A 24552-nucleotide genomic window follows, 5' to 3' on the forward strand; every position below is an offset into this window, starting at 1 on the left:
CCAGGTGGTCATTGGCACTGTGAAGGACACTGTCAAAAAACCCAGCCTGCAATTTGATTTCAATGTCTTGCTTTCAGTTCACCTCCTGTTGCTCTGCAGGCCATGTTCATTACCACAGGAATAACTTTTGGTTTCACAGTGCAAGATTTTCAGTCATAACTGACTGTCTTTTGCATTCATCTTTAGTCATAGCCATAGCTGAGATGCTGGATCAGTTTTTAAAATCCAACAACCAACCAACTACCAAATTACTGATCGGCAAATTGCATGTACTATTCAAAATGCCCTGGTCTACAAACATCCACAGTCTTCATAAATCAGTCCCTAGTCCTTTGCCTTCCAATCAGTGCAAAATACTAATTGACACAAGGTGTAGGCACACCAGACAAAAGAGCTTTTCCCATTGAAATCAGTGGGAATGCTTCTGTGCACTTCAAAGGGTAGAGAAGGATGTCCCAAGGGAGCACGTCCATTTTATACCCTCATCAATGCCAACCTTCTGACCTGAAAGTGGAAGATGTGAATCACAACAGAAACAGGCCCACTTCTGTGCTGCCCTGGACCAAACCAGAAGTGTTATCTTTGGCTGACTCCACAACAGGCAGGAAGGACGAGACCAACTCTCACCCTCTGCAGGTTCTCTGCTGGCCTCCAACCCAACAAGCAGGCAAGACTTCAACCGAGGTGGAAGCGGGCTACCTGAGGGACCGTTGGTTTCCTACTCTAGGTTGTCTTAGAGGAAAAAGGAAATAGATCTGGAACAATGCAGAGGCTTTAAATAACTATCAGAGAGGTGCCATTTACTAGAAGTTAAACGTTTTATCACGAGTCTCCCAGCAAACCCAAGAGCACCCTGGATCCCACAGCCGACAGGTTCACAGCGCGATGCCTGAGCTCGCAGAGGGAAGCACGTGGCCAGCTGCATCAAGACAGAATGGAAAAGAATGATTAGCAAAAAATCATTTTCTCCCTCATTTTAGTCATCCACGGCCATTCATCCATCCTGTGCGGCAGAAAAAAGCAAGCCCCCAGTCTTGGAACAACTAGAGGAACTATCACCTGCTAGGTTAGCCCGATTATGACCAACTGTCAATCCCCGCGCCAAAGCCGAGGCAGACAATGTGTGTGGGGCACACAGGCAAGCTTATTAACGAAATATAAAATTACAACACATCCCAGAACTGGGGTGGTGCTGGGGCATCGCACAGACACAGACACGACGAGGTGAGCTCTCTCAGCTCTCCACCGACCCTGAGCACATCACGGCTGGGGATTTCTAAGTGGAGCTGCTACTGAGCAGCAAAGGATCCTCAAGACGCGAACCCAGCGGTGATGGGGATCTCAGGTGCGCTGGCTGGTCAGGTTTGGCGACACTTCAGCCCTCAGCCTTTAGAAAGATACCGGCTTTTACTGCTGTTTACGTTTCAAACAGTAGCACGATTCACATGGCAAATCTTGAGGCACTGCTCGAAAAGCAAAACAAGGAACACGTACACCCTGCCCAAGCCCGTCTGCTGCACGGTATCTGCTGCGGGTTTGATTTAAAAAAAAAAAAAAAAGCCCCAAACCCCGAATTTCCGGGCCAGGAGGAGCGCAGACCCGGCGGGGCGGGGCGGCCCGGCGAGCCCCGGCAGCCAGGGCGGGCGGGCGAGCAGGCAGCGGCACGCCGCAGGGCCGACAGGCCCGCGCAGGTTTAACGGCACCGCCCCGCCGAAGAGCCGCGGCGCGGCGGGCAGCTGGGAGCTGCCGCGGGGGCCCGGGCCCGGCCCGGTCTGCCTCGGCTCGGCTCTGCGCGCTCCCACCGGACCGAGCCAGGCCGCGGCCTCCCCACCGAGCCCCCCCCACCCCCCCACCCCGGAGCAGCCGGGCTCCGCATCCTGCTGCCCGTTGCCCACACAGGACGCCGCCCCGCCCGGCCCCGCGGCGGCTGGCGGGGATCCAGCAGCCCAGCCCCGCTGCCGGGGCGCAGCCACAGGGCTGCCCAGACACAGCAACTACAGTTCCCGGCGTGCAATGCGCCACGGAAAGGACTACACTTCCCACCGCGGAGTTGGCCGTCCATCTCCTGTCGCACCCCAAGGACTACAGTTCCCAGCATGCACCGGGGTACCGGGGACGGCCGCAACGCCGGATGTGCGGGCGCCGCGCCGCGCAGGCAGGGACTTGTAGTTTCTTGGCGGAAGGCGTGCGTTCCTCTCAGCACCGCGCCTGCGCGCCGCCGTGCGGGAGCAGCCATGCCGGAGGGGCAGGCCGCGTTTCGGGAGGTGCTGCCCAAGCAAGGTACCGGCGGCGGGCGCGCCCCCCGGGCAGCCGGCCCGGCCCTGTCGCTGACGCACGGCCTTTTTTCTCCCTTCGCAGGGCAGCTGTCGGTGGAGGACGCGGCCGCCATGGTGCTGTGCAAGCCCAAGGTGCTGCCCCTCAAGTCGGTGTCGCTGGAGAAGCTGGAGAAGCTGCAGCGGGCGGCGCTGGAGGCGGCGCGGCCAGCCGAGGGGACCCCGCCGCCCCGGCCCTAGCCCCGGGGAGGGGCGGAGAGCACCGTGCCCTGCGGTGGCCGCACCCGCGACTCGGAGGTACCCGCTTTGTAAGGGAGCTTGCGGATTAAAGGCTGGCTGAGAACGCAGGACCTGCTGCTGGACTGGGGAGGCGGGAGGCTCCTTTTCTGGCGTTTTCCCGTAAAATTGCCACGAAAGCGGCTTTAGGCGTGGCAAGGCCGGCAGGTAGCAGGGCCCCGGTAGGCGCCGCTCCAGGGCCGGGCAGGAGGCCAGCTACACAACCCCGCCGCTCGAACGGCGGCTCAGCGGGCTGGCGCACCACGTTCCCGGCCCTGTCACAGCTACTACCGGCATTTCTGAACACGCACAACTGAAAAACGCAAGGGAGCAGGAGGGTCTCCACCGTGCTGCTGTGAGGGTCTTCCCCAGACCCGCCTGGGTTCTAGAGAAAGGCCTTGGCAAAGCTGCTGTGCATAGACGCATGCCGAGTATCTCTGAGCCAGCCTGGACCCTCCTACGCAAGTCACTGGTTTTCAAAAACGTGTGGTAAATACTTACCCTGAGTTGAATTACTCAGTGCTCTTCTGCAGATCATAATACAAAAGGGCAGTGTTAGATATACAGCTTAATTGTGCACATTTCAAAGATTTGAACACAAATTTGTTCTGTTAAAAAAAAAAGCCAGAAAGGGGAGCTTCACAAAAAAATATTTTTAATATGGTTTACCAGAACTTTTCCAGTTACATAGAAAAAAAAAAAAAAAAAAGACAAGTTTGGTACATGGGGCTAAAACCAACCAGTGTTCTCCCCGAAACAGATGAATTAATCTTATGACCCAACTCCATTTTCTTGGGCTCTTTAAAACAAAGAAACAGCTGTTTTTCCTCCCAAAGCACAGTATTTCTTCAGCAGCAATGAAAATAGGATCATAGCAGCTTAACTTGACCCTTCTATAAAGCTTTGTATAAACCAGTGATTTTATGATGACAACACTGTCCTTGAAAGAGCGAGCGGCAGTCAGACATCGATGCAAACATGGAATGATTAGGTCATAAACATATGGCACTTAAGATAGCTTATTTGAAGGCACCACCACAGCAGAGTGGCCACTTGTTCTACTATATGCCCAAAGAAAGAAGTTTTCTTTCTGAAATTTATAAAACTATTTAAAAAAAACGATTTGTACCCAAAACATGTGCTTTTAAAAAAATATGAACTGTGCTAAGCAACTCTTAAAATTTTGGTATATGTGTATACATATATACATACACACACCAAAAAAGCATGCGTGTTTGTATATATATAGATCTCTATTTTCCCTTTAAACTTCTAAGGCTTCAGGAGTTGGCTCTCACATTCAGTAGCTTTCTAGCTTAAGACGACCTCCATCTCCTTCGCTCACAAAACGCTTTCTGCCCCTGTAAGAAAGGAGAAAGTATCTTTTCAGTAAGTTCAAAGTAGCATCTATTGTGTTTTATTACCTGTCGCTGAAAAGAATCTTCTCTTGGCCTCAGGAGTCAAATATAAGGTGTGCAAGTTCAGCAAGATTAGCTGACGTTGTTGATCACTGGTAAATTGCTTAAAATGCAGCTGAATCTTACAGCTAGCTTTATTTGCAAAAAGCTTTTAAAAAACTGCATTGTCAAGTGCTTTCTGCTTTGCTCACCTTATAATGTTCACACTTGCAAAAGATGCCGTTTGAAAGCCTAGGAATGGTGGTTTTCTACCCAAAAGTGAAGTACAGAAGCCAAAAATGCCTCTCAGTGTATTAATACTTGATGACTTTCAACCCTCCCATACCCCAAACCTGCAAAACATTTGACACCAAGATACACAAACTCAATTTTACATCTAAAGTCCACAAATAGAGGCTGCTTTTGATAGAGGCACGCACATTTCAAAACCTGAATTTATCGCAAGCTGTCAAGATGGTTTAAGAAGCCTAACAGAACACCCAAACTGGAAAAGATCTAATCTAATAGGATTACCTATATGTAAATTGTGATCAATAGTTTTAACATAATACTTAAAAAATTACACATATTCCCCACAGGAAATAGAACTTAAAATTGTACTGTGACCAGTAAGGACACAACAGAATACTGAATAGCTACAGTTCAAACAGCATTTTTCATGCTATGAGTAAGTAAACAGTAACAAAACAAGAAGCAGTATACAAACCACACAACAGACAGATACGAAGGGATCAGGCATGTAGAATTTATTCCACATAAATGTCCTATTCCCTTTGACACAAACATTAGCATTGGTTGTCTCATCTTAGAACTCTATTCCTGCCATTTGGTATGTTTAAACCATTGCTTAAAAACATTATTTTTTTTTTTTCAGTTCTTTTTCCACTGTAGTTGACAGTTTTCCACTGTCGCTGCATGGATCATTGTGACACCTCAACCTTCCATCTCGGCACTGCACTGATCTCTGCCAAGCAGATCAGCAAAACAGAGGAGAGGCAGGCCTTCATCCTCTGGAGAGCACAGCAGCATGCTGCCTGGGACCCACCAGAGGCTTACTTTCCTCAAGTATTTATCCCAGCCTCCAGGTTTCACATCAGTGCAGCTTCTTAATAAACTTTTTACCACTCCAACCCTCTGTTTCTCCATCCTCCCTAGTTTCCAGTTCCAATCTGTAATACTTTGGTCATGAGATCCTGCTTTCTGTTACCTACAGTGGGGACAAAAAGCAGTGCCTTCAGCTGTCTACAATAAAACAAGTACCTTGAAGGACAGAGGTCTCTCAGTGGTTTGGAGATAATTCCAGCCTGAAAGCATTCCTCTACAAACCGCTCAAGCACAGAATAGGAGTGTGGCACGTCCAGGTTAATATCTGGGATTTCACGGTAAACTCGTTCATAGCCCTGCAGTGTAAGAATTCAATCATGATCTGGTTATTCTATGATTACAAAATTTTAAATTACCCTTTTGCACTCAGAGGATTTATTTCAATATAGCTTCATGTATACTATGGACAGTTTCAACAAACCTAAAGCAAAGAAGCTGTAAGTCAGTGGAAAAGCAAGGTATAGTACCAGCAAATACCATGGTATTGCACAACTACCTATCTACATAAAAACACCAGCTGGGTTTTTAACTTCTTTAGAAGCCAGAAACCCAGACAGTACAGAATGCGTATGTCAGCCTGGCTGCTATTGCATGGGTAGTAACACAAGGAAGAGAAGTTTCTTCCATGTAAATGAATGAAATGGGGCCACAAATCTCGACCACAACAGTTTATGCAGTAAGGGAAACACTGGTGACACACAGAGATGACTTCATCGCTTCCCGCCAGCAGTATGGCTGGGTGAATTTTCACACAGGTCTGTGTGGTACCTAGTTTGCCGTGGGACAGAACAGCTGTCCTATATTCATATCTAGAAGCAAAGCCATGGATGATTCCAAATGTGTAAAATATTAGCTGCTCTAACTGACATTTGTAATTAGGTGGGTCCTTATCGTACTTCAGTTATGAAGCACTACTAGATAAAAAGAAAAAATTATATTTAAGACAAATTAAGCTATATTGCAGCATTTTATATTATTATTTTAATCACTCAATTGCATAAAAGCAGTTGGAAATCTCTGACTGAAGATTCAAATATTCTGAACCTTGCAGTCCTACAGAGACCTACTGCTTGGAATTCATCTGTACTTCTTCCAGTACATGATAAGTATTGTACGTATATCAGTGACAGATTATTTGCATGGCATACAGAATGAACACAGAGAATTTAAAAAAAGTAGCAGTCAGCAATAGACTACAAATAGTACTTAAAAGAAGGTAAAAACCATACAAATTTTGGAAGACCTTACCCAAAATTCTCTAAATGCCACACTTACTCTTTTCATTTGGTCCACAGTAATGACAGAAGACCTCCACAGAGATTTCAACAGATCCAGTATCATTTTAAAGGTCTTTTCTCCAGTTGACTCCAAAACCATCACAATAGCCTAGAACAAATCATGCAGGTGTTTTAACTAAAAAGAAAACAGTGGTCCAAGTACATGTTGTGTAAGCATATGAGGTGTGAAAAGGAGTGAATGCATTATTAGGCATTTTCTGGGGAGACAAGTTACATGCACTCACAATTTCAGTATATTATTATTTGAAAAGAAAAATTGATGAAAAGTTATTAGGATAAAGTTAAAAGGTATGGAAAACCAGAAAAGACTGGAGAGTGAAAAGTATTGCCTTTCTGGCTCAGGTTTGAGAGCTACATGACTATATCCATATGGTTGCTACAGTACAGATGGCAATTAATTTTGTGGAATTAATTTTGGTTCTATGATTATTTTGTATCTGTGATTTTAGAAGAATGTAGAATTTTAAAAATCTACAAATCTCCACACTCCCCATCAACTAAAAGGATTCTGTGTTTATGTCGTGAAGGAATTTTCTAAAAGGAGTCCATTTACTGAAAAGAAAATTTATGGAATTTTGGGTGTTCGCCTTTATTGGTAAACAACCATTTCCCAATTTGGCAGATAAAAGAGAACAAATGGGAACAGCCTCCCAGATACAACAAAGATCCTTCTCTTATATGGTCTGGTTCTGAAATATCTCAGAACTTTTGTAAATGTGCTAGACAGAACAATTCCACCCTGAAAAGGAAGCTCTAGAATTTAACAAAAACAGGTCACATCCATTAGAATACCCAGATATCTGAAACTAAAAGGAAATAAACACCAAAACAAAGTACGACTTTTTGCTGCAATTCCTCAGCAGAAAATAAACTGATCTCTTCTTTTTCAGAAATAATCTGAATTCAAATATTTACCCAACAAACAAAAATTATTTCTGGATCTTTCCAGAGTTAGCAGCAGCTTACTTGTTGAACAATGTGCACGTTAACGAGCACACAAACCATTAACTTTACATGAAATGATTTAGTTATTCAAATAATATCGGAACTTACAACTTGAGCTTCAGATTCCAGTTATATTATTTGCATGCCCACATCAAAATAAAACCAAACCTGTTGGTATTACTGACAATTATTAAAGGGACTTTGATTTCTCCTTACTTCATACACAAGTTCATGGTGAAAATGGGGTACTTCCAGTTCCTGAAGGCTACGTTCAACTTCCAGTACATCTCCAGAAAGTAAATACTCTTTCAGCAACATATCAATCTATTGATTTTTGAAACAAACAAAAAGTCCAAGACTAATTAGATACAAAATTTAAAAGCTGTCAAATGTTTTGATAATCTGCGATCAACCCAGCAGCAAGTTCCTGAAACTTGCTGCTAAAGTTTTTTATAAATGTAATTAAACTGAGACATTATCAGCAACCTGAAACACAGTGTAAGCCAAATACCTATCCACAGCGTTAACAGACACACAAGCACCAAAAACACTGCTTTAAGACGCACCATAAAAGGTTAATATGAGTACGATTAAGTTTTATCTTCTCCCCTGAACTACTCCTTCTCCTATCTTGTTACTCCCACGACTTAGAAATTATAACATGACCTTTTCCTTTAAACCTGCCTACTTCATAGCATGGATCTCCAACCATTCCTGTTTCTTCCTCTCTTTTTGAGTTATTACAGTGCTTTTAATCAGTGATGCCAAAAAAATAGTAATAGTTTATCTAGCTTAGCCAGTTTCATCTTGGCTCTTCTAATTACTTCACCACTTTATATTGTAAGCTTTTAAAAAACTAAGCGCTTAAAATTTTGCTTAAAGCAAAAATAAATGTATACTTGCAGTACAGAATATGTACTAGCATGTTCCCACCACTGACAAATACTACAAAATCAACAAAATTACCTATATCAGTTTTTAAAATACACTTTGTAAAAATAAATTTAAGAAAGAAGCCAAAACACTCAAGACATCATTTTGCTACAGGATGTAGGTATCCCTTTGCTCCATACCAAACAAGATAAGCTCTAAAGAAGAGTTTTGTAGAAATCAGCTACCTCTTTAACAAGGTGTTTCACAGACTGCTGGCCACCTCCTGACCCCCACACGTTGTCTATACGCTTTCCACCCTTTGTCATACTCAGCAACACAGTAGCTCGGTCCAGTGCAGCTCTAGAAAGCAAAGTTGGTGGTTTTTAAAAAGTTTTCTAATAACTACATTAAAAGGCATCTGTAACTTCCCCCAGTGCCATTCCTTTTTGGGGAAAAGGACCAGATCCCTGGGAAGAAGTCAAGGTCAGCAATTCCATGGGGACATCTGGATCAAGAAGCCAACAAGCTAGCTCCCCACATTCTCTTTCTGCCACCTTTACACTGCTGGTTACACCATGCTAAGGACAGGTAACAATCCTGTGATGGTAGCAGATCTGAAACATCTTCACAAGAACGAACTTCGTATTTTCTTACGCAGAGATGGATTGTATCTGGGCTCCTCCAAGAATGCAGCTTGGCATGTATAACTCAAACAAAAGAGGCCTGAGTTGCTTCTGCGCTGAAGAACAGCTTTTCTACTGAAATACTATTTTCTGTTTGGGTCTAAAGAATTATGAAATCTTGAGATTTAAGCCAAAACAGCACTTCAGAAGGCAAACACATAGTTGCAAAAAGATGGCATGAACTAGGGAGGTTTGCCAGTTCATTGAGAGAAGAATGAAAAAGGAAGGTGAAAAAAAGGAATCTCAGATCCATTTAAGCACCATCCAGCTAAAGGAGGAACAGTTATCCCAATCCTCATACTGGGCACTAGCCAATAATAACTCTATTCACTAAGATTTAATGAGCAGAAAAGACTGGCCAAGAAACAGCAAAGGCAGCAAAGCATCCCAGATGTGCAGTATGCAGGCTACAATCCTTCAAATCACAGGACACGTTTGTTTAACTGACAGACAATTTTCACAATTTTAACCATCAAGTTAGGCAGCTCAGCATTTCCCTTCCTGCTAAAAGTACCCAACTATAAAGATTACAAATGGAGCTTTTAGAAGCTTCAAGATTTCAGCACCTCCGTATCAAGCCTGAAATACACTTATGGGGGAAAAATAATAAAACCTGGCTAGTTATTAAAATGTCTCCCTTTGTCAGAGATCGCACCTTCAAACTTCTCACCCTGTCATGGAGAACAATTACATTTCTTAATGAATAAAGCATTACAGAGAAGGTCTGGGAAAGCACTGCACAAGCTTCAAACCTTTATAAGGCAAAATGGTTAATCCCTTGTGTATTTCACAGCATATTTACAGCAGCTGTCCTGATGCTATATTTACTCATTAATCACATTAAAGCTTTTTCTAAAGACAAAACCTTCTATAATCACTTCTTGTTTCAGCTCATTTTTTTTCACCCTCAAACATAAGCTGGAAAACAAACCTGACAAACTGAACTCAAACGTATTAATACATTTTCAGGCATTTTCAGTATTTCTCCTGTGACCTGAGTCATTTTGGATTTTGTTGCTGCTGTTTTTACAGACTTTGTGGGTTTCTTTTTCATTATTTTAAATTAAAAGTTACAGAGAACCATGATTTATCCCGATGCCCTGAATTCCTGATCATCTTCAGCATTTGGAATAGAAAACTGTAGCTAAATAAAACAGAAAGTTACCGAGCTTGGATACAATCCACAGTGCCTTTGTAGCCATCTATGTAGGTATTGCTTAGAACCCCATCTCCAACAGCTCTAGCAATAAACTGGCCCACCAGCTGCAACAAAACAGAAGCATTTTTAATTAAATACTGAATTTCTAAGTAGCTCTAAGTAGACAATTATAATGTGCTTGGTTTTCAGATTTTATTTAAATGAGCCATCTCAATGTAAAAAACCAGCCTGGGAAAGTGGTAGGGGATCAAGACGATCCATAGATATTTTTCAAAATAGAGAGTCTATTTCAGTTTACTTGACCTATTTAAGCCACAATTTAAAAGAAAAAGCTTTTGATTACCAGCATAAAACTTGACAAATATACCTGTGGTGCCCTGGGAGAATCCAACACCAATTCAGGTAGTTCTTTAAGCAGTCTATCAAAGGATTTTTCCACATCATTTTTGCTTACTACTGTCCCACAAAGGTCAGAGATAAGCTTAGATGTCATTTCCCTGTGGCTAGCCTTCCCCTCTAATGCCAAGGAAACAGCCAGCACTGGCACACTGTATTTCATTTCACCAAGGTTTAAATCCTTCAGCATCTCCTAAATAAGATTTGAAAAACAAAACAGATTAAGATTTCGTAATTTTTATTATATCATATAAACACATTACAAATATATAAATATTTATATGCTTATAGTCATATATTTACATATATGCTTCTGCTCATGTAATTTCTATAACTGCTTAGGTATTCTTACTGCACATTTCTTACCAACATCTCTATACACTCATTTATAGCTTGCACCTGGATTCCCTTGTATGCTACAGGTTTGCTCTCTAAAATAAAGAAGTAAAAAGGCATGCGACATACCGAAACTTCATTAGTATCTCCATGTTCAAAATACTCCTGTATGATTGGTGTTAAAGTTTTTTCAAATGCTCTTTCATCCAGAGGTAAAACTACTGTTTCATAGACACAGTTCTCCTATTTTAAAAGACAAACAAAAGCATATACCCTTTTGTAAACAATACTGTCTCTTCTTATATTTTATGCAGTGCTAATTGCATCAAAATATATCTTCTAAATCCTTAATGTTTTAGTCTTGGTAGTCAGTATTCTCCCAGAAAACACCAGATTACATCTCTACCGTTAAAGTGTGGACAATGCTGGCTAAATGTCATACTTCATATACTTGGAATTTACTGTTAGCTGAGTTTCACTGAAAGGCTGAATTTACTGTTAAACAATGGTAAACACTCCAAACTGTTCCTAGGGTTCTGCTGACACCACGTGAACACAGAGATGAAGCGCCCATGTACTGAGGGGATAGCGACAGAAACTCCGGTCCCAGCCCGGCAGTTAGCTGTGCCACAGCACAAGGTTTAACTTTCAGCACCTTTCCCTGCAAGTGGCACTCCAGTCCCTGACAGCAAGCCTGCCTCTTTTCTCTCTTCCTTAGTGACTGCGTGACCAGACAGGTGATAGCACATACGAATCAGAGAAAAGGCATTTTCAGAATATTTGTGAGTGAAGACGTTCCCCAAGGGGGAAGAAGAATCACACAGCAACCGTCTCCTGTATAACCCAGTCTCCAGAGTTCTAGTATGACCAGATCTCCCTGCCATAATTCAGTTCCATACTCCTCACAGACTACAGAAGTAACATTCAGAGCAATACTACAGATCACAGCAATCTGAGCAAAGAAGTTTTCCAACTTATGTGTATTGGAAAGAAGCTTTCCATGATCAAGAAGTGTAGCAGCAGTCCAAAAGCCTATCCTTCCATCACATCAGTCTCCATTACAGTCATAGAAAAGCTAAGCATACAGAAGTTCCACGGAATATTCATTCTTCATTAAACTTTCTTTTATGCACTCATCAGCTATTTAAAATTAAGCTATCTCTCTTAATGTGAAGTGTTGAATTGCAGGGAAAAAATTGATACTGGAAGAAGGTTTTCATACTCCCATATACCATCCTCTCAGCAGCTATGGCTACAGCAAACAGCCTCTGCTCAAAGAACACCACCATTACTCTGCTTATGTTATACAGAATTTACTTGTGGTTTCATGATTGTGTTGATCTCAGAGACTTTAGTAATTTTGTTTGTAATCAGTATTTCCTTTCCTCAGTGATTCAATGTCATAAAGCACCCTCTGCCCAACAAATTTTACTTTTTTCTCCCGATAATATGGCTGTAAGGTACAGTCTTCCACAACATTTTCTAAATAAATACATGTAAACAAAATATCCAGGCTATCAATGTTGCACTAGTTTGAAGTGTTTATACCAAGTAGATACAAGACATTGGGAATACAGGGAAGAGAAAAAAACCATAAAGGATACTGTCCCAGACTAAACTCCCAACCTGAGAAAGCCTGTGTTGCGTTTTTAACATGGTGCCTGTTTGCAATGTAGAGCAGCACTGCAACATTCACCTCCGTGGGAACCAGCAGTGAACACCACCCTGAGAAAAGGGTGCTGTCTAGTCAGGCACAGAAAGAGGGCTCATGGGGTAAGATTTGTGAGTGTTACGCTGTGACACTTCTACACCAGTTGTCTTTAGCTGTTCTTGAACATAAAAATGAGCATTTAGTACAGCTAGGCTGACGTTCGCATAACTCACAAGGTCAAACTTCTATTAATGTAATAAGCATCAAAGCAATTGAAATCAATAAAGGAAGTAAAAAAACAATATTGCAAAGAAATTATTTGCCTACCTGGTCATCATCATAATTAGGATCCTTAATATCTACTTCTTCCACATCATACACTTGACCTGGTGTTCCCCAAACTCCTTTACCACCTGCTCCACCTGGAAAAACATTGGACAGTAAGCAAGGACCACCAGTTTACAAAGAATACTTCTGAGTTCAACCCAACAGTCTTTCACTTGAGAGTGATGTATCACTGCTTGTGCCCGCCTCCTGACTAACAGTATATGCTAAAAGAGTGTGTTTGTATGACATGTTCCCACTTTATCAACCAGTCTTTTCACCACTTTCCAGTAAGATACTAGAAGCAGTTTGAAACTGCACAAGAATTACTGAAGGTTGAAACTGTACTTTCAAATATAGCCATGCTTTAAGTTTGCAATAGTAACAGTCCTGGGAACCACCAACAGTTCAAATTTCTGTATTAAATTTGCTAAGAAAAGGTACTTGCCTTAAAGACAGAATTGACAATATACATATAAAATTTTCTTATAAGAATGCCACCTACTATTAGCTCCTATTGCCACCTACTATCTAACACAAAGAACCAAATGCCTGCACAGAGACTGTGCTTTATGAAAATGATTCCCAGTGGGGAAAAAATACTATGTTTTGGACAGAATCTTTATCATGCTACTCTCTTCACTAAGCTACACCAACCTTTCTTTGGTAGACCTCTTCCCTTTCCAGACCGGGATCGCCTGTCCAGGAGTTTCCCCTTTGGGCTCGTCGGTACAACCCCAATCTTCAGTGTATCTCCATTGTCGCTGACAGAGTCTCCTCTCCCAGAATCTCTAGAAGAATTTTTCCTCAACCGTCTCTTTGCTTTAGCATTTATTTTGGCTTCAGTAATTGAAGTTGCAGGAATCCAATTTCCATTGATTTCAGTCTTCCGTTCCCCAGAGCCACCATTTTCTTCATCACCGGAAAATGGAGCATCACTTAGATTCTCAAGTTCTTAAAAAGGAGACAAACCAAAAAATCTGTTATAGTTTTAAACAGTTTTATGTTAGAATACCAAAACATGTTGCATTTTAAAAGGATTACAACATTAAATAGAACTCTTATTTCCAACACTGTTAGGGCAAATGATGTTGTTTTTAAAATATGCCTACACATCACAGTAATAAGGAGTTCCTTATTCCCCTGCACAAACTATCCACAATCAAAACAGAGCCTATGTCAAGAGTTGGAAAGCAAATGAATAAACCATTTATAAATAGGTAAACCACAGAAAACCCCACCCTTGTTAAACAAAAACTATCAGAACTCCTCAGTGCGTAAGATCTAAGTGCCTAGTTCTCACTCCACCCACTCATCTCTTGACTTAGAAACAAACAAAACTGCCAATACAGTAAATTCTGTAAGAACCCACTAATGTTAACAGACTAGTCACCAAACTGAAATTAATTTCCTAAATCATCAACCAACATTCCCCTCATTCAAGAAATTTCAAACACAGCTCACCAGCTAGAAAAAACAATGATTTAGACTTGCAAGAATAAAAAATAAAAGTAGTGATGTTTTTCTAAGTTGTGGGGGGAAAAAAATGCTGTTTAATACAAAGCCTAGAGAGTTTGGTAACGAAGACTCATAGAATAAATAAAGTCTTTTGAAACAGTGTGATCTCTCATCTTCTCTGTGGATTGCCCCTCACTGTAGCTTCTGGCAAGACTGTTTCTAAAATGGCCATGGCTTATTCCCCAGCACAATCATATGTAACAGGTAACTAGCTTTGTTTCATACCCAGCAAAAAACACTCTCAACTTAAGGATCTGTAAATGCCTCAGAGCACTGAGAAGTGCAGTAATTCCACTCTTCCAGGAAGTTAACGCACATTTAAGATTTGGATCTAAAGTCTTACTTCACAAAGTTAGGATGTCCCCCACCTGAGCTGTATGGTTCAGCAGAATGTCTTATTGAGAGCATTAGGAGCAAAAGCCTTCCTAAGTTCTTCTTCCCATTCTAAACCATCAAGATAAAAAAAAGCACATAGGGACCCATTTACTTTCCATTTAGTACCCTGGGAGTCCTGGCAATTTGGAAAACACACGCACAAAGGGAACAGCCTCAGCTCTCAGTTACACAGCCCCAGCTCTCAGTTACACAGCCCTTCTTAAGGATTCAGTAGAGTCTCAAAGATAGAGCCCATAGTCCCAACCCTAGGAAACGCACACAGAAGCAGCTGCTTTTCCAGCTGTGCCAAGCTTCCCTCACAGAAAAGTTCACTGCCATAAACCCAGATTATGAGGAGTATTTTAATTTGTATTTGAACTTAGCTGAATGCATTACTTCACCATTCCAACACATTCTAATTAGCAATATTCATTTGGCAATACTTCTCAGAACTACATTTATTCAATTCAAAACAGGTTCATGAAAAATTGTTTTGAAAGCAAAGTGCACTAATAAAACATTTCCAACCTCAAAATATTTACCCGTATCAAAGAGGATACTACAGTATAAAATGTAGAAAGTTTGATGCAACTGCCTTCTTTGTGATCAAAGAAATAACATTTAGATAGCTGAACAATAATGCAGCCATTCCCGTCTAAGCTTCATCTTTCCACTCATTACTCCCGCAAAAGCATTCATTTTATGCTTGCAGCAAGCTAAAAAAGAAAAGCATGCATCACATCCAGGAAAAGATTCTCCACAACAAGCTTTCTCAGTTTGTCTAACATTTTAATAAAACAATGAGAGATTTGCATAAAGCTTGCAGAGGGGGAAAAAAATCAAAACCAAACAGAACAGGTTTCCTTCCTCTCATTCCCCAGGGAGACCCCATCAACACAAGCAGCTCATCTCAGACAAATGAATTTAAATTCCTCATTGTCCACTCTCCCATGATTTTCTCCAGTTTAGACCTGCAATCTGGCTGCCCAGGAACTACACTCTTCAAAGACCACTTACTACTTTCTCAGTTTCCAAAGAAAATGGCCAACAGTTAATGCAAGTCGGTCCTGAATCTGATGACTAAGGACAAAAGGGGAGGCTGCGGTCCAACCTCCTCACACAATCCTGATCTCAGGTTCGAGACTAAAGGACATCTTCCACAGGAAACATCCAACCCATAAGACTTGGTATTTCTCACTGCATTACAAAACTTTTTTTTTTTTTTTTTATATAACACTATCGTTTCCAGCTGCAACCTCTGTCTCTATACTATAACCAAATGGCCCTCCACTATTAGTTACCTAGTTAGGCTGAAAAAATAGGTTAAGTAGATGTACTAGTCTTCAACAATTTTCTAAAGTAATTTTATAAAAGTACATACCAAATAATACAGATCTTCCTTTCAGTTTCTCATTTTTACATCATATACATACAGATATATAAGGAATAACAGTGCTCTATAAACTTTAAGACTTTTTAATATATAGGAAGCAAAGTTATCCAAATTTATCTTACTGCCCTGCTATTAAGCCTAGCTGGCACACTTAAAATCTGCGCTTTTATGGTGCTACCTTAATTAACAAAGCATTCAGCAAGTACTTACCTACACACAAATTCATTTGACCAAATTAGGTCAATTTACATATGTAGCAGTTTCCCACCTATTATCCAAATATAATTCTAAAATGCTGAGAAGTAACGTATCTTCTACATTGACCTAATTCTGGTTTAAAATAAGAGGTCATATGGAGCATACTGCCACTAACTGCATTACATACCATCTTAACATATACACAGTTTTTTTTCTGAAAAACGTTTAAAACCTACAAAAGCTCTTTGGTATAAAAAGGTCAGTGCAGATCATCACAACCTTTGGAAGACACAGAAAATAACATGAAATTGTGTCAACTTGACTAAGCATCATAAAACACATTTGTGATACGGACAAAACAGTCAATTTCAGGGCAGTCTCTAACACATGTTCAGTAAATTTTTCCCATGCCAATTCGCTTCCAGTCAAGCCTTTCATCATTTATTTCCTCTAATTTTAAGGTAAACAGCTACATAAAAGCAGAATCTGTACCTTGCAAATGAACCTACACATTTTATTTTTGAGCTTATTCTTTTCTTCACACCAGCACTACTGGAAGTCAGATGATAAGGAGCTCAGAGTCATTATTATTTAATAAGTTAAGATCATGATGTTAACATTTCTTTAACAAATTTTGAAATAAATGTCATCAAGCAGGATACTAAGGTATATAATTGGAAGAACTATTCTGTGAAATTTATTTTTTTTTTTAAAAAACCAGTACTGTTAAAAAATTAACATGTAATACAATTTTTCTACAGAGAACACTTCAGGTCAGCTAAGCAATTTTAATTGAAAAAAAATACTGAATATATTACTTACCTGTTGGGGTAATATAAATGTGCTCCTTTTCTATTTCCATAGTTGCTTAACAGAACTGTGAAATGTAAAGTCTTAATGTTTTCCTTCCAAGGCCTAAACAGAAACAGAGAAGCTTAGGAAATAAAAAGCACTAGACCAGATCTTAAAGAAAAGCTGCAAAGGCTTCACTCACAAAATACAATGCAAAAATAGGGGGTTTTTTAAGTTATAATTAACTATCAGTAACCACTGAAAAGTTCCTGGGAAGGTAAACGGTGTAATGTGAGACAGCACCACCCTCACACACATCTATATAAGCCTTGATGTCTTAGCAGCTGTCATGTCTGTTGCTTATAAAGGAGGCACCAGGATAAAAGCCGTTATTTTAAGGGTAAAAGCCCTCTGTATGAAGCTTTTTTTAGTTGATAAAAGCCACCTCTATCAACTTAGTCTGTCCTGTTTTGCGAAGTGTTTATCTATATGGGCATACAATATCAATGTTATAATTACACCCACAAGAGAAACGTTCTTCAGGTGAACTATACTGATAAAATGGTACCAATTTATCAAGTTCAGACCAGCCCTTAGGAGACAAGCTATTTTTTGTTCCTCCCCTCAAGGACATAGTCTTTATATTTTATTGTGTGTGTACATACAGCTGTCAAGCTTTCACATCTGTGCTTCTGCACCCTTCAAACACTCCTTGTAACCACTATTCAATCTGCAAGGGATAATGTTGAACACTTCTCTTTTTCTGTTTCTCTCTCTCCCTCTTCCCAGCAGCTGCTATTCTACAAACCACCCCATGTCACCACATCTTTCCTTTATGTAGACAAAAAATTAACAAGCTCCAGAATTCCCCATACACTTTTTCACCTGCAAGATTTTCACAAACCACTTCACACAATATCACTGGTATTTGTGTCTGCCCCTTAAGAATTCAGTGGCTCTTTCCTTCCCACCCCCCCCCCCCCCCCATCCTTTGGTGCCCTGAAAACAGCTTACCGTTGAGTGGCAAGATTGTGACACGAAACAACAGCACTCCCTTCCCCTTTTCTTCTCTTTCCTTGTTTTCCCCTCTTATGCCCTCTTGCCTACCACAGGCCTATTAACTGCAAATGATTCATCACCAACCGTTGGCAATAAAGAAACTCTGGGTTAGGGCACAGTATCAAGCTGTCATGATCTTGCATTTCCTAATGTCAACCCAAACAGTTAACAGCTTTGTGTAATAAGAAGTCCTCCCTGCCCCACACCATTTTTTTTTAAATAAACGTTTTTTCTGAGTTACCTCAATCAATCATTCAGGAGTTCTCAAGTGTTCCCAGTCACTGTTGGTTGAGGGTTTTTTTTTTGTACGGATCTCAGTCTAATCTGAGCAAACTACTTTGTAAGAACAGTTTGAATCTTCCTAGTGGAATGTTCCATCAGTTGTCCACCTCTTTGAAAAAAAAACAAGACAAAGGACAAAATCTGTAATAAATAATAATCACGACTTTGTAATCAAGTCCTAAGTTTCAAGTGGAGAAATATTTTTTCCATATAGGACCCCAGTTGAAATTCTCCACCTATGGCAACATAATAAATAACAACACATTTTTCATACACTGTCTTTTTGAGATTCAGCACCCTGCTTTGTTTACAAAAAGGATGATGGAATGACTGAGCTTTACAATTCACACTGTCATACTGATCAGGACACATACTTCCAATTTATCAATGCACCCTCTCATTAACTCAAGCCAACAAGCCTGCTGGAGCTTCAGGATGCTGGTGTTTATCACTGTAGGAAAAAAAATCACTTTATATTTTGCAGACTTATACCACCAGTACTATCAATCAACTACACAACAGAATTTGAAGACCTGCATTAAAAACATCAGAATATATAACCCCAAAATTTTATGTTAGAATAATATAGGAACAAAATGGATAGAAGTAAATTTAAGCATTCTGCAAAACAAGAATGTGAGAGATCTTAAGATTAATCAGTGTTTCAAACAGTACTTTGAAAGTAGTTCAGCAGACAAGGGTATTTCCTAAGTCGCTGAAAACCACCAATAAAGTATTTTCAGGTCTCTGCACTCACTACCACTGCATGTACTCTATCTAAGCAAGCAATTCTATCTCAGCAGGTAAATAGCGGCAAATTAACGTTTAGGAACAACACACACTGTAGAAGAAAGCTTCCAAAACTTATCAAGACCTTACGTCTATGCAAAACATCCCTGAGGAACCTCCACACAGCTTATGCGATTTTTCTTTTCTCCCTTACTTGAAGCAAACACTCCTCATCACCAAGGCTTTGGAGATCTGCAAACACCAGTTGTTGTTCTACAGCCCCACGCAAGAATAACCTGGTAAGATTTAGCCACCCCTATAAAACCCGTGCCGCTGGCAGGAATCAATGGCTGAGCAACTCCGGCCCTTAAGGAAAGGCGTGACCGAGAGCTGACGGCCGGTGGGAGCACGGCTGGCGCAGGGCCCTTGCCGCCACACGCCCGCACGGCGGCACAGGCCTGGCAGCCGTTGACCCGGCCCGGCTGCGCCCGAGAAGCAACCGCACCTCACGGGAGGTGCCCTCAGCAACGCTGCCACCGCCGCAGGCGGCGAAGCGGGGCGCAGCCAAGCCCGCTTGCCACGATCGAGAGACCGGTCGCGCCAGGGCAGCGACAGCGGGGCGAGCTGGCCAGCGGCCCGGGGGTCAGTCAGGGGGACCAGGTCCTCGCGGCGCCAACCGCCCCTCAAGACCGCCCCGCGGCCTGGCCCCCCCCCCCGCACCCAGCAGGGCCGCCTCGCCCCGCCGCGTCGCGTCGCGCCCGCAGGGAGGAGGCAGGGCCGCCCGCGCCGTCTCCCCTCACACGCCGCCCCCAGGACTGTTACCGGCGGCGGCGGTCCCCGGGCCCGACCGCTCCGCTCCCCGCTGCGCTGCCACCGCCGCCGCTCGGCTCGGCTCGGCCCCGCCCCCCTCAGCCGCGCGAGCGCCCCTGCCTGCTTGTTTTTGTTTTCTTCCCCCCAGCGACACGGCCGCCAGCGGCGCCGCGGATTGGCTGGTTCCCGCCTGCCAGCGCAGCCAATCGGCAGGCGGAGATGCCGGTGGGTGGGGTCGGTGAGGTGTGCAGCCCTCAGGAAAAGGAGGGGGGAGAGAGCGGGGTGGGCGAAACCATGTCGGGGGCGTCGGCGGGGGCGGGTGGGAGCGGAAAGGAGCCATTCGTGCGGGGGGGGGGTCGGTTGGGACCGTGAGGAGATGTCCCGTTGTGCGGCGGCTGCGGGCCGCGGCCCGGCCCGCAGCGTTCACGGGGAGAGGTGAAGGAAATGCCACGGTGCGTGAGGGAGTCGGAGAGACCGCTCCGTGCGGCGCTGCCTGCTGCCCCCGCCGGCAGCCGCTCGCCGCCCTCCTGCTCAAGCCCTGTCCTGCAGGCCCTCTGGCGTGTACCGGCCTACCTGGGATAGCTGGCCCGGTGCTACACTACAGCTGGCTCACGCTCTCTGTGTGGGTACGCGAAGAGGAGCCCTGCGGGGCTGTCGCACACACACCAGGCCAGCAACCTCCGTTTCCCAGTCTGCTCACAGAAGTGCACCATGCCGTCATCTCCTGACTTCCTAACGTTCAGGAGGATCATTTAGCGTTAATTAGCAACACCTTTGACCGGTTTGAGGTTCGATTTGAAATGGCAAACCCCGGGACGTGGGAGAACGGTTGTACCCAGAGACCATGGAGGGGCTGGAGGGGTGCTGGCAGGGCCGGTGACAGAACCTGACTGGGGAGACCAGAGCCCTACAAACCTTGACAGCTGTGCCTGGGTGCTCCTCAACATTGTGTCCTATAATTAGAAACCTTTTTTTTTTTTTTTCCTGAAGCAAAACCACCAGGAAAATAATGTATTACCTCTTCTTTGGGTTGCTCTCATGGGATTAAAGACCTTTTGCCCCTGCTCCACACAAGACCCCTCTACCTTCTCTGCAGCATTGGGTGTTGCAGGACAGGGGTTTAGGCAGGGGGACTGGGACACACCACAACTGCCTCACAGCTGGCAGGCAAGAGCCCTACTTGGCAGGCAATCCGACCGGTAAAAGGTGCTGCGGCCACCTTCCACTGCTGAAACTCCTAACACAGTGCACTTTTAGGATTGACAGCTAAACCATGCATATCTATCCACAACCTTCCAAGCTTTCTACCTTATTTTAGTTTACATTTACCCTGTTTATTCTGTACCCACTGCCTGAGGCCAGACACCTAAGTAGGGATGATGGTCCCCTGTCATTGTCATGTATTTCGCCTCCATTCACAGTCTCTCCTAAAAACTCGGCTAGCCCTTTGTTTTCTCTCTCTGACTTGTCCTCCGGAGAGCCTAAGCGACAGCAGACCCGTGCTATGAAGGAAGAAAATACAAATCCTTTCTGCTTCAGTACTTATGCATTGCAGGATTTTTCAGCTCCCAGCAAGAGAATCCTCCTCAATTAATAGATTATGACTTGACTTTTGTAGTATTTTTACATATTTTTCCAGTATAAATCTACTCTGAATCAGTGTACTGAAGTAAGAGCCAAATTTTCCCTCTATAAGAGCCTCTGAATTCATTTACTGGCCCAGCTTTGCATGAATCATCAAAACTAGGTTTAAGAATTAAAACAACAGTGATCTGTTAAAAGACTGTGCAGCACAATTGCTGCATTTTTAATGATAAATACTTTCCCCATCAGACAAATGACAGAAAGAAAATCTCTGGTGTTCACAAAGACACTAAGTTGCAGGCATTTTCAAGTCAGGACAGTTCAACGTGCTCACACAAGACTTTTTTTCACATGCAACCTAGCGGCAGCCTCAAAAGATGATGTTTCCCCATCAATCAAAAAATAATTTCTAGTTTGCTCTTTGCATCTCCACTGACTAGCACGCACCAAGCAAACCACTACAGTGTCATCGAGATTCGGAAAACAAATCCTAGCTATTAACATAGATCGTGGAATTTGGCTTCCCCCTGAAAGAGAGGAGAGGGGCTTTAAAGAGATTTGGCAGTGAGGAGGAAAGAGGTGGCAGCGAAACTGAAACAGTAACCAGAACCTGCATGAGAGAAGATGCCACAAAATCAGTGCATCATGCCAATTACACATTTTAAAGCACCGTGGAAAACTGCTGGAGGATTTTCTGGTAAAATTTAGGACTGGATCACTTCTAAGAGCCCCAAAAGTAATCAAAAGAAGATTAAAACCCCTGAACCATCCCGCACACCTCCAGACAAGAAAATGGTGTGTTCTTTCTTTCTCCTGCTGAATGTCTCTATTACCAGCTGGGTTATCAATCACTGAAAAATCTCATCTAGATTTGACTGCACATACTTTCTGATTTCTAAAACACTGTGACTTGAAAAAGGACTGATGTGCATGAAAGTTTATTTGTATTTTTCCGTTGTATCAACCAGTCTGCTAAAATATAGCACTTCTTGCCTTTCTAACCTCAAAACCGCCTGTAATATTTAAAAGACAGCTGATCACATGCTAATGTCTGAGCTGTAGAGACCTGCTTGCTCCCTCCTGGTCTCCCTCCCCCAGCTATAGTAATAGCAAACATACCACCATAAAAACGAAAGAGCAGAACTCCTCCCGCCATAGAAAAAAAAAAAAAAACAACCCTCTTTAGACCGTTTCTGGCCAGTTTGCAGCTCTAGGCAAGCTGTGCGGGCTGCGCAGCTCAACGCCCGCTCCCCGACACCAGCCTCCCGGGGTTACCTGTGCGCAGGACCTCCGCCGCCCCGACCTGCGCCAAGCAGGGACCAGCCGGCAGCTACCAGGGCCCTCCTGCTCTTCCACCCCTAACACCGCCGATCACCTTGAGCAAAATGTTTGCACGGCGGCGAGCAGGTCACTTTCTAGCTGCCTTCCTTCCTTAGAGCCTGCTGGGTTGTTTTCAAACTCTGCCCTCCCTTTCTCACATGCTGGCCAAGCCCTCCCGTAACACCCAGGGGAGGAATCCATTGGCTGAAGTTCCCCAAAATGCGAGGAGCAGCCCTTCCCCCTGTCCGATGTCTAGTGCACAATAGACACTGCGCGTCTCCAGGCTGCTCTGGCCAGTTTGCTGCCGGTCTTTGCTTTTTCATCATGGTTTATCTGAGCTGTAACTGAGGTGACTCACGTAGGTCGTCAGACCTCCAGCACCAGAGAGAGCAGTGAAAAGCAGAGAGAAGTTGTGTTGGGTTAGAAACATCGCAGAGCATTTTCGTTGCGGTCCCCACTGCAGATTTTTCAAAGTTTTACTTTCTGTTTTAAATATTTTTGAAAGACAGCATCTGTGCTCCTGACACCTCAGCAGTGCTGTTTGATTACAATCGAGTCTGTTACTGTGTCACTTGGAATATAAATTTCCACACATAATGCAGACAGCAAAACTGTATCATATCTGTGAAATCAATCTGCTCTGTTCAGTTGCCTGTCTCTTGGCCTTCTGCTTTCTTTTCCTTTAGCCTGCTTTTATTTTTGCATCTTCTGCAGAGGTGCCTTCATAAAATGAACTGCAAGCACAGCAATCCCGTTCTCCATCAGGCAGCGTCAGCCCCAGGTTGAAAGAATACTAAAACACGCCCTCCCTTTTTTTTAATGCTCAGTAATTACAGTTGCTTTAGAACATCCTCCTGCAGCTCCATCCGTGAGCTGGGAATGGAGCTGTGCTGCAGAGCTGTGTGTGCAGCGCTTGTCAAGGCTGGGAGGTGGAGGGGGATCGGCTCGAGTTTGCCTGAGCGTGGAAACAGAAGCGTCACCCGCTGCGATGGCTTTGGATAAACACCTTCCCGAACCACAGCTTGTCTGTCTCTACCATGGCTTTCCAGGGCTTGCCCTTCACATTGCACAAAAAGCCTTCCCTCTTCACGTTTCTGAGTACGCCCTCCTGGCAGAAGGGGTAGAATTGGGTTTGCTTTGTAAAACTGTTCCAGGCATGTCTCCTCTGTGCTGCAGTTGTCATCTGTTCCTTCTTGCCTTAATAAAAGGCAATCACACATCTGAAAAGACACTTTACTGGAAAGGGCTGAACTTGTGAAATCTGCAGAAAAATGAGGGTACTTGATTTAAGGGTTCCAGACAGTGTGTTCATTTAAAAGCTAACAACCAGAAACACCAAATACCACCTTTACCTCGGAATAATTGTCCTTTTTTTTCTGGTTTACTGTGGGAGAAAATCTTAGGGAGCCATTTATTAAAACAAGGTGTGTTATTGCCTTGTAATTATTATTTGACAAGCTGAGGTCCCGTGATTAATAAATCATGTGCCTGCTTTTTGTGTGTATATAATCACATGCTCCATATTTATATTGACAGAAGGTTACAGAATATTTACCTTTGTACATAGGACTGGCAGGAAATTCTGTGCTACCAGGTCTCCAGGCACAGGCACCATGTGATATAATCCTTTTCACAAACTTATCAAGTTCCGTCCTCAGAGTGAATGAATATTTTGCATGCATGACTGCATTGGGTAGGCTGTTCCTGAACCACATTGTCAAATGGTTAATAACAATCTTCTACCCAAAATGTCTGA

The 24552-nt window shown here is 43.2% G+C and overlaps 2 protein-coding genes across 4 annotated transcripts; one reads left to right on the forward strand and one right to left on the reverse strand.

Moving 5' to 3' along the window:
• The first annotated feature begins 2122 nt into the window (after positions 1-2122).
• On the forward strand, positions 2123-12278 carry BBIP1 (BBSome interacting protein 1). 2 transcript variants are annotated; one of them, XR_012836316.1, is made up of 3 exons: positions 2123-2280; positions 2359-2570; positions 11294-12278. XR_012836316.1 is itself a non-coding variant. In XM_075757928.1 (2 exons), exons 1-2 carry the CDS (start codon positions 2235-2237, stop codon positions 2511-2513), a joined length of 201 nt encoding a protein of 66 aa, XP_075614043.1. In that variant the 5' UTR covers positions 2123-2234; the 3' UTR covers positions 2514-2620. The 2 variants fall into 2 exon arrangements, 1 of the variants encoding a protein (XP_075614043.1); XM_075757928.1 differs by lacking the exon at positions 11294-12278 and having other exon boundaries at positions 2359-2620.
• Positions 3188-22920, reverse strand: PDCD4 (programmed cell death 4). 2 transcript variants are annotated; one of them, XM_075757926.1, is made up of 13 exons: positions 22752-22920; positions 18313-18462; positions 17043-17135; positions 13394-13690; positions 12740-12834; positions 10891-11004; positions 10397-10618; positions 10036-10133; positions 8433-8547; positions 7531-7638; positions 6347-6457; positions 5228-5367; positions 3188-3910 (listed from the first exon to the last, which is right to left on the reverse strand). In XM_075757926.1, exons 3-13 carry the CDS (start codon positions 17080-17082, stop codon positions 3850-3852), a joined length of 1401 nt encoding a protein of 466 aa, XP_075614041.1. In that variant the 5' UTR covers positions 17083-17135; positions 18313-18462; positions 22752-22920; the 3' UTR covers positions 3188-3849. The 2 variants fall into 2 exon arrangements, with proteins under 2 accessions (XP_075614041.1, XP_075614042.1); XM_075757927.1 differs by lacking the exon at positions 22752-22920 and adding an exon at positions 19905-20062.
• Between the last annotated feature and the right edge of the window lie 1632 nt (positions 22921-24552).

The sequence above is a fragment of the Balearica regulorum genome, chromosome 7 (assembly GCF_011004875.1).
Source record: "Balearica regulorum gibbericeps isolate bBalReg1 chromosome 7, bBalReg1.pri, whole genome shotgun sequence".
In the NCBI taxonomy this organism is placed as follows: domain Eukaryota; kingdom Metazoa; phylum Chordata; class Aves; order Gruiformes; family Gruidae; genus Balearica; species Balearica regulorum.

What these genes read in the sequence shown, in the direction of transcription:
- BBIP1 (XM_075757928.1), top strand. Translation starts at nt 2,235, where the DNA reads ATGCCGGAGGGGCAGGCCGCGTTTCGGGAGGTGCTGCCCAAGCAAG. An exon ending in GGAGGTGCTGCCCAAGCAAG is followed by an intron (nt 2,281 to 2,358) that starts GTACCGGCGGCG and finishes CTCCCTTCGCAG; the next exon opens with GGCAGCTGTCGGTGGAGGAC.
- PDCD4 (XM_075757926.1), bottom strand. Translation starts at nt 17,082, where the DNA reads ATGGAAATAGAAAAGGAGCACATTTATATTACCCCAACAG. An exon ending in CTAATTATGATGATGACCAG is followed by an intron (nt 11,005 to 12,739) that starts GTAGGCAAATAA and finishes CTTTTAAAATAG; the next exon opens with GAGAACTGTGTCTATGAAAC. An exon ending in ATTCTCCCAGGGCACCACAG is followed by an intron (nt 10,134 to 10,396) that starts GTATATTTGTCA and finishes GTTTTGTTGCAG; the next exon opens with CTGGTGGGCCAGTTTATTGC.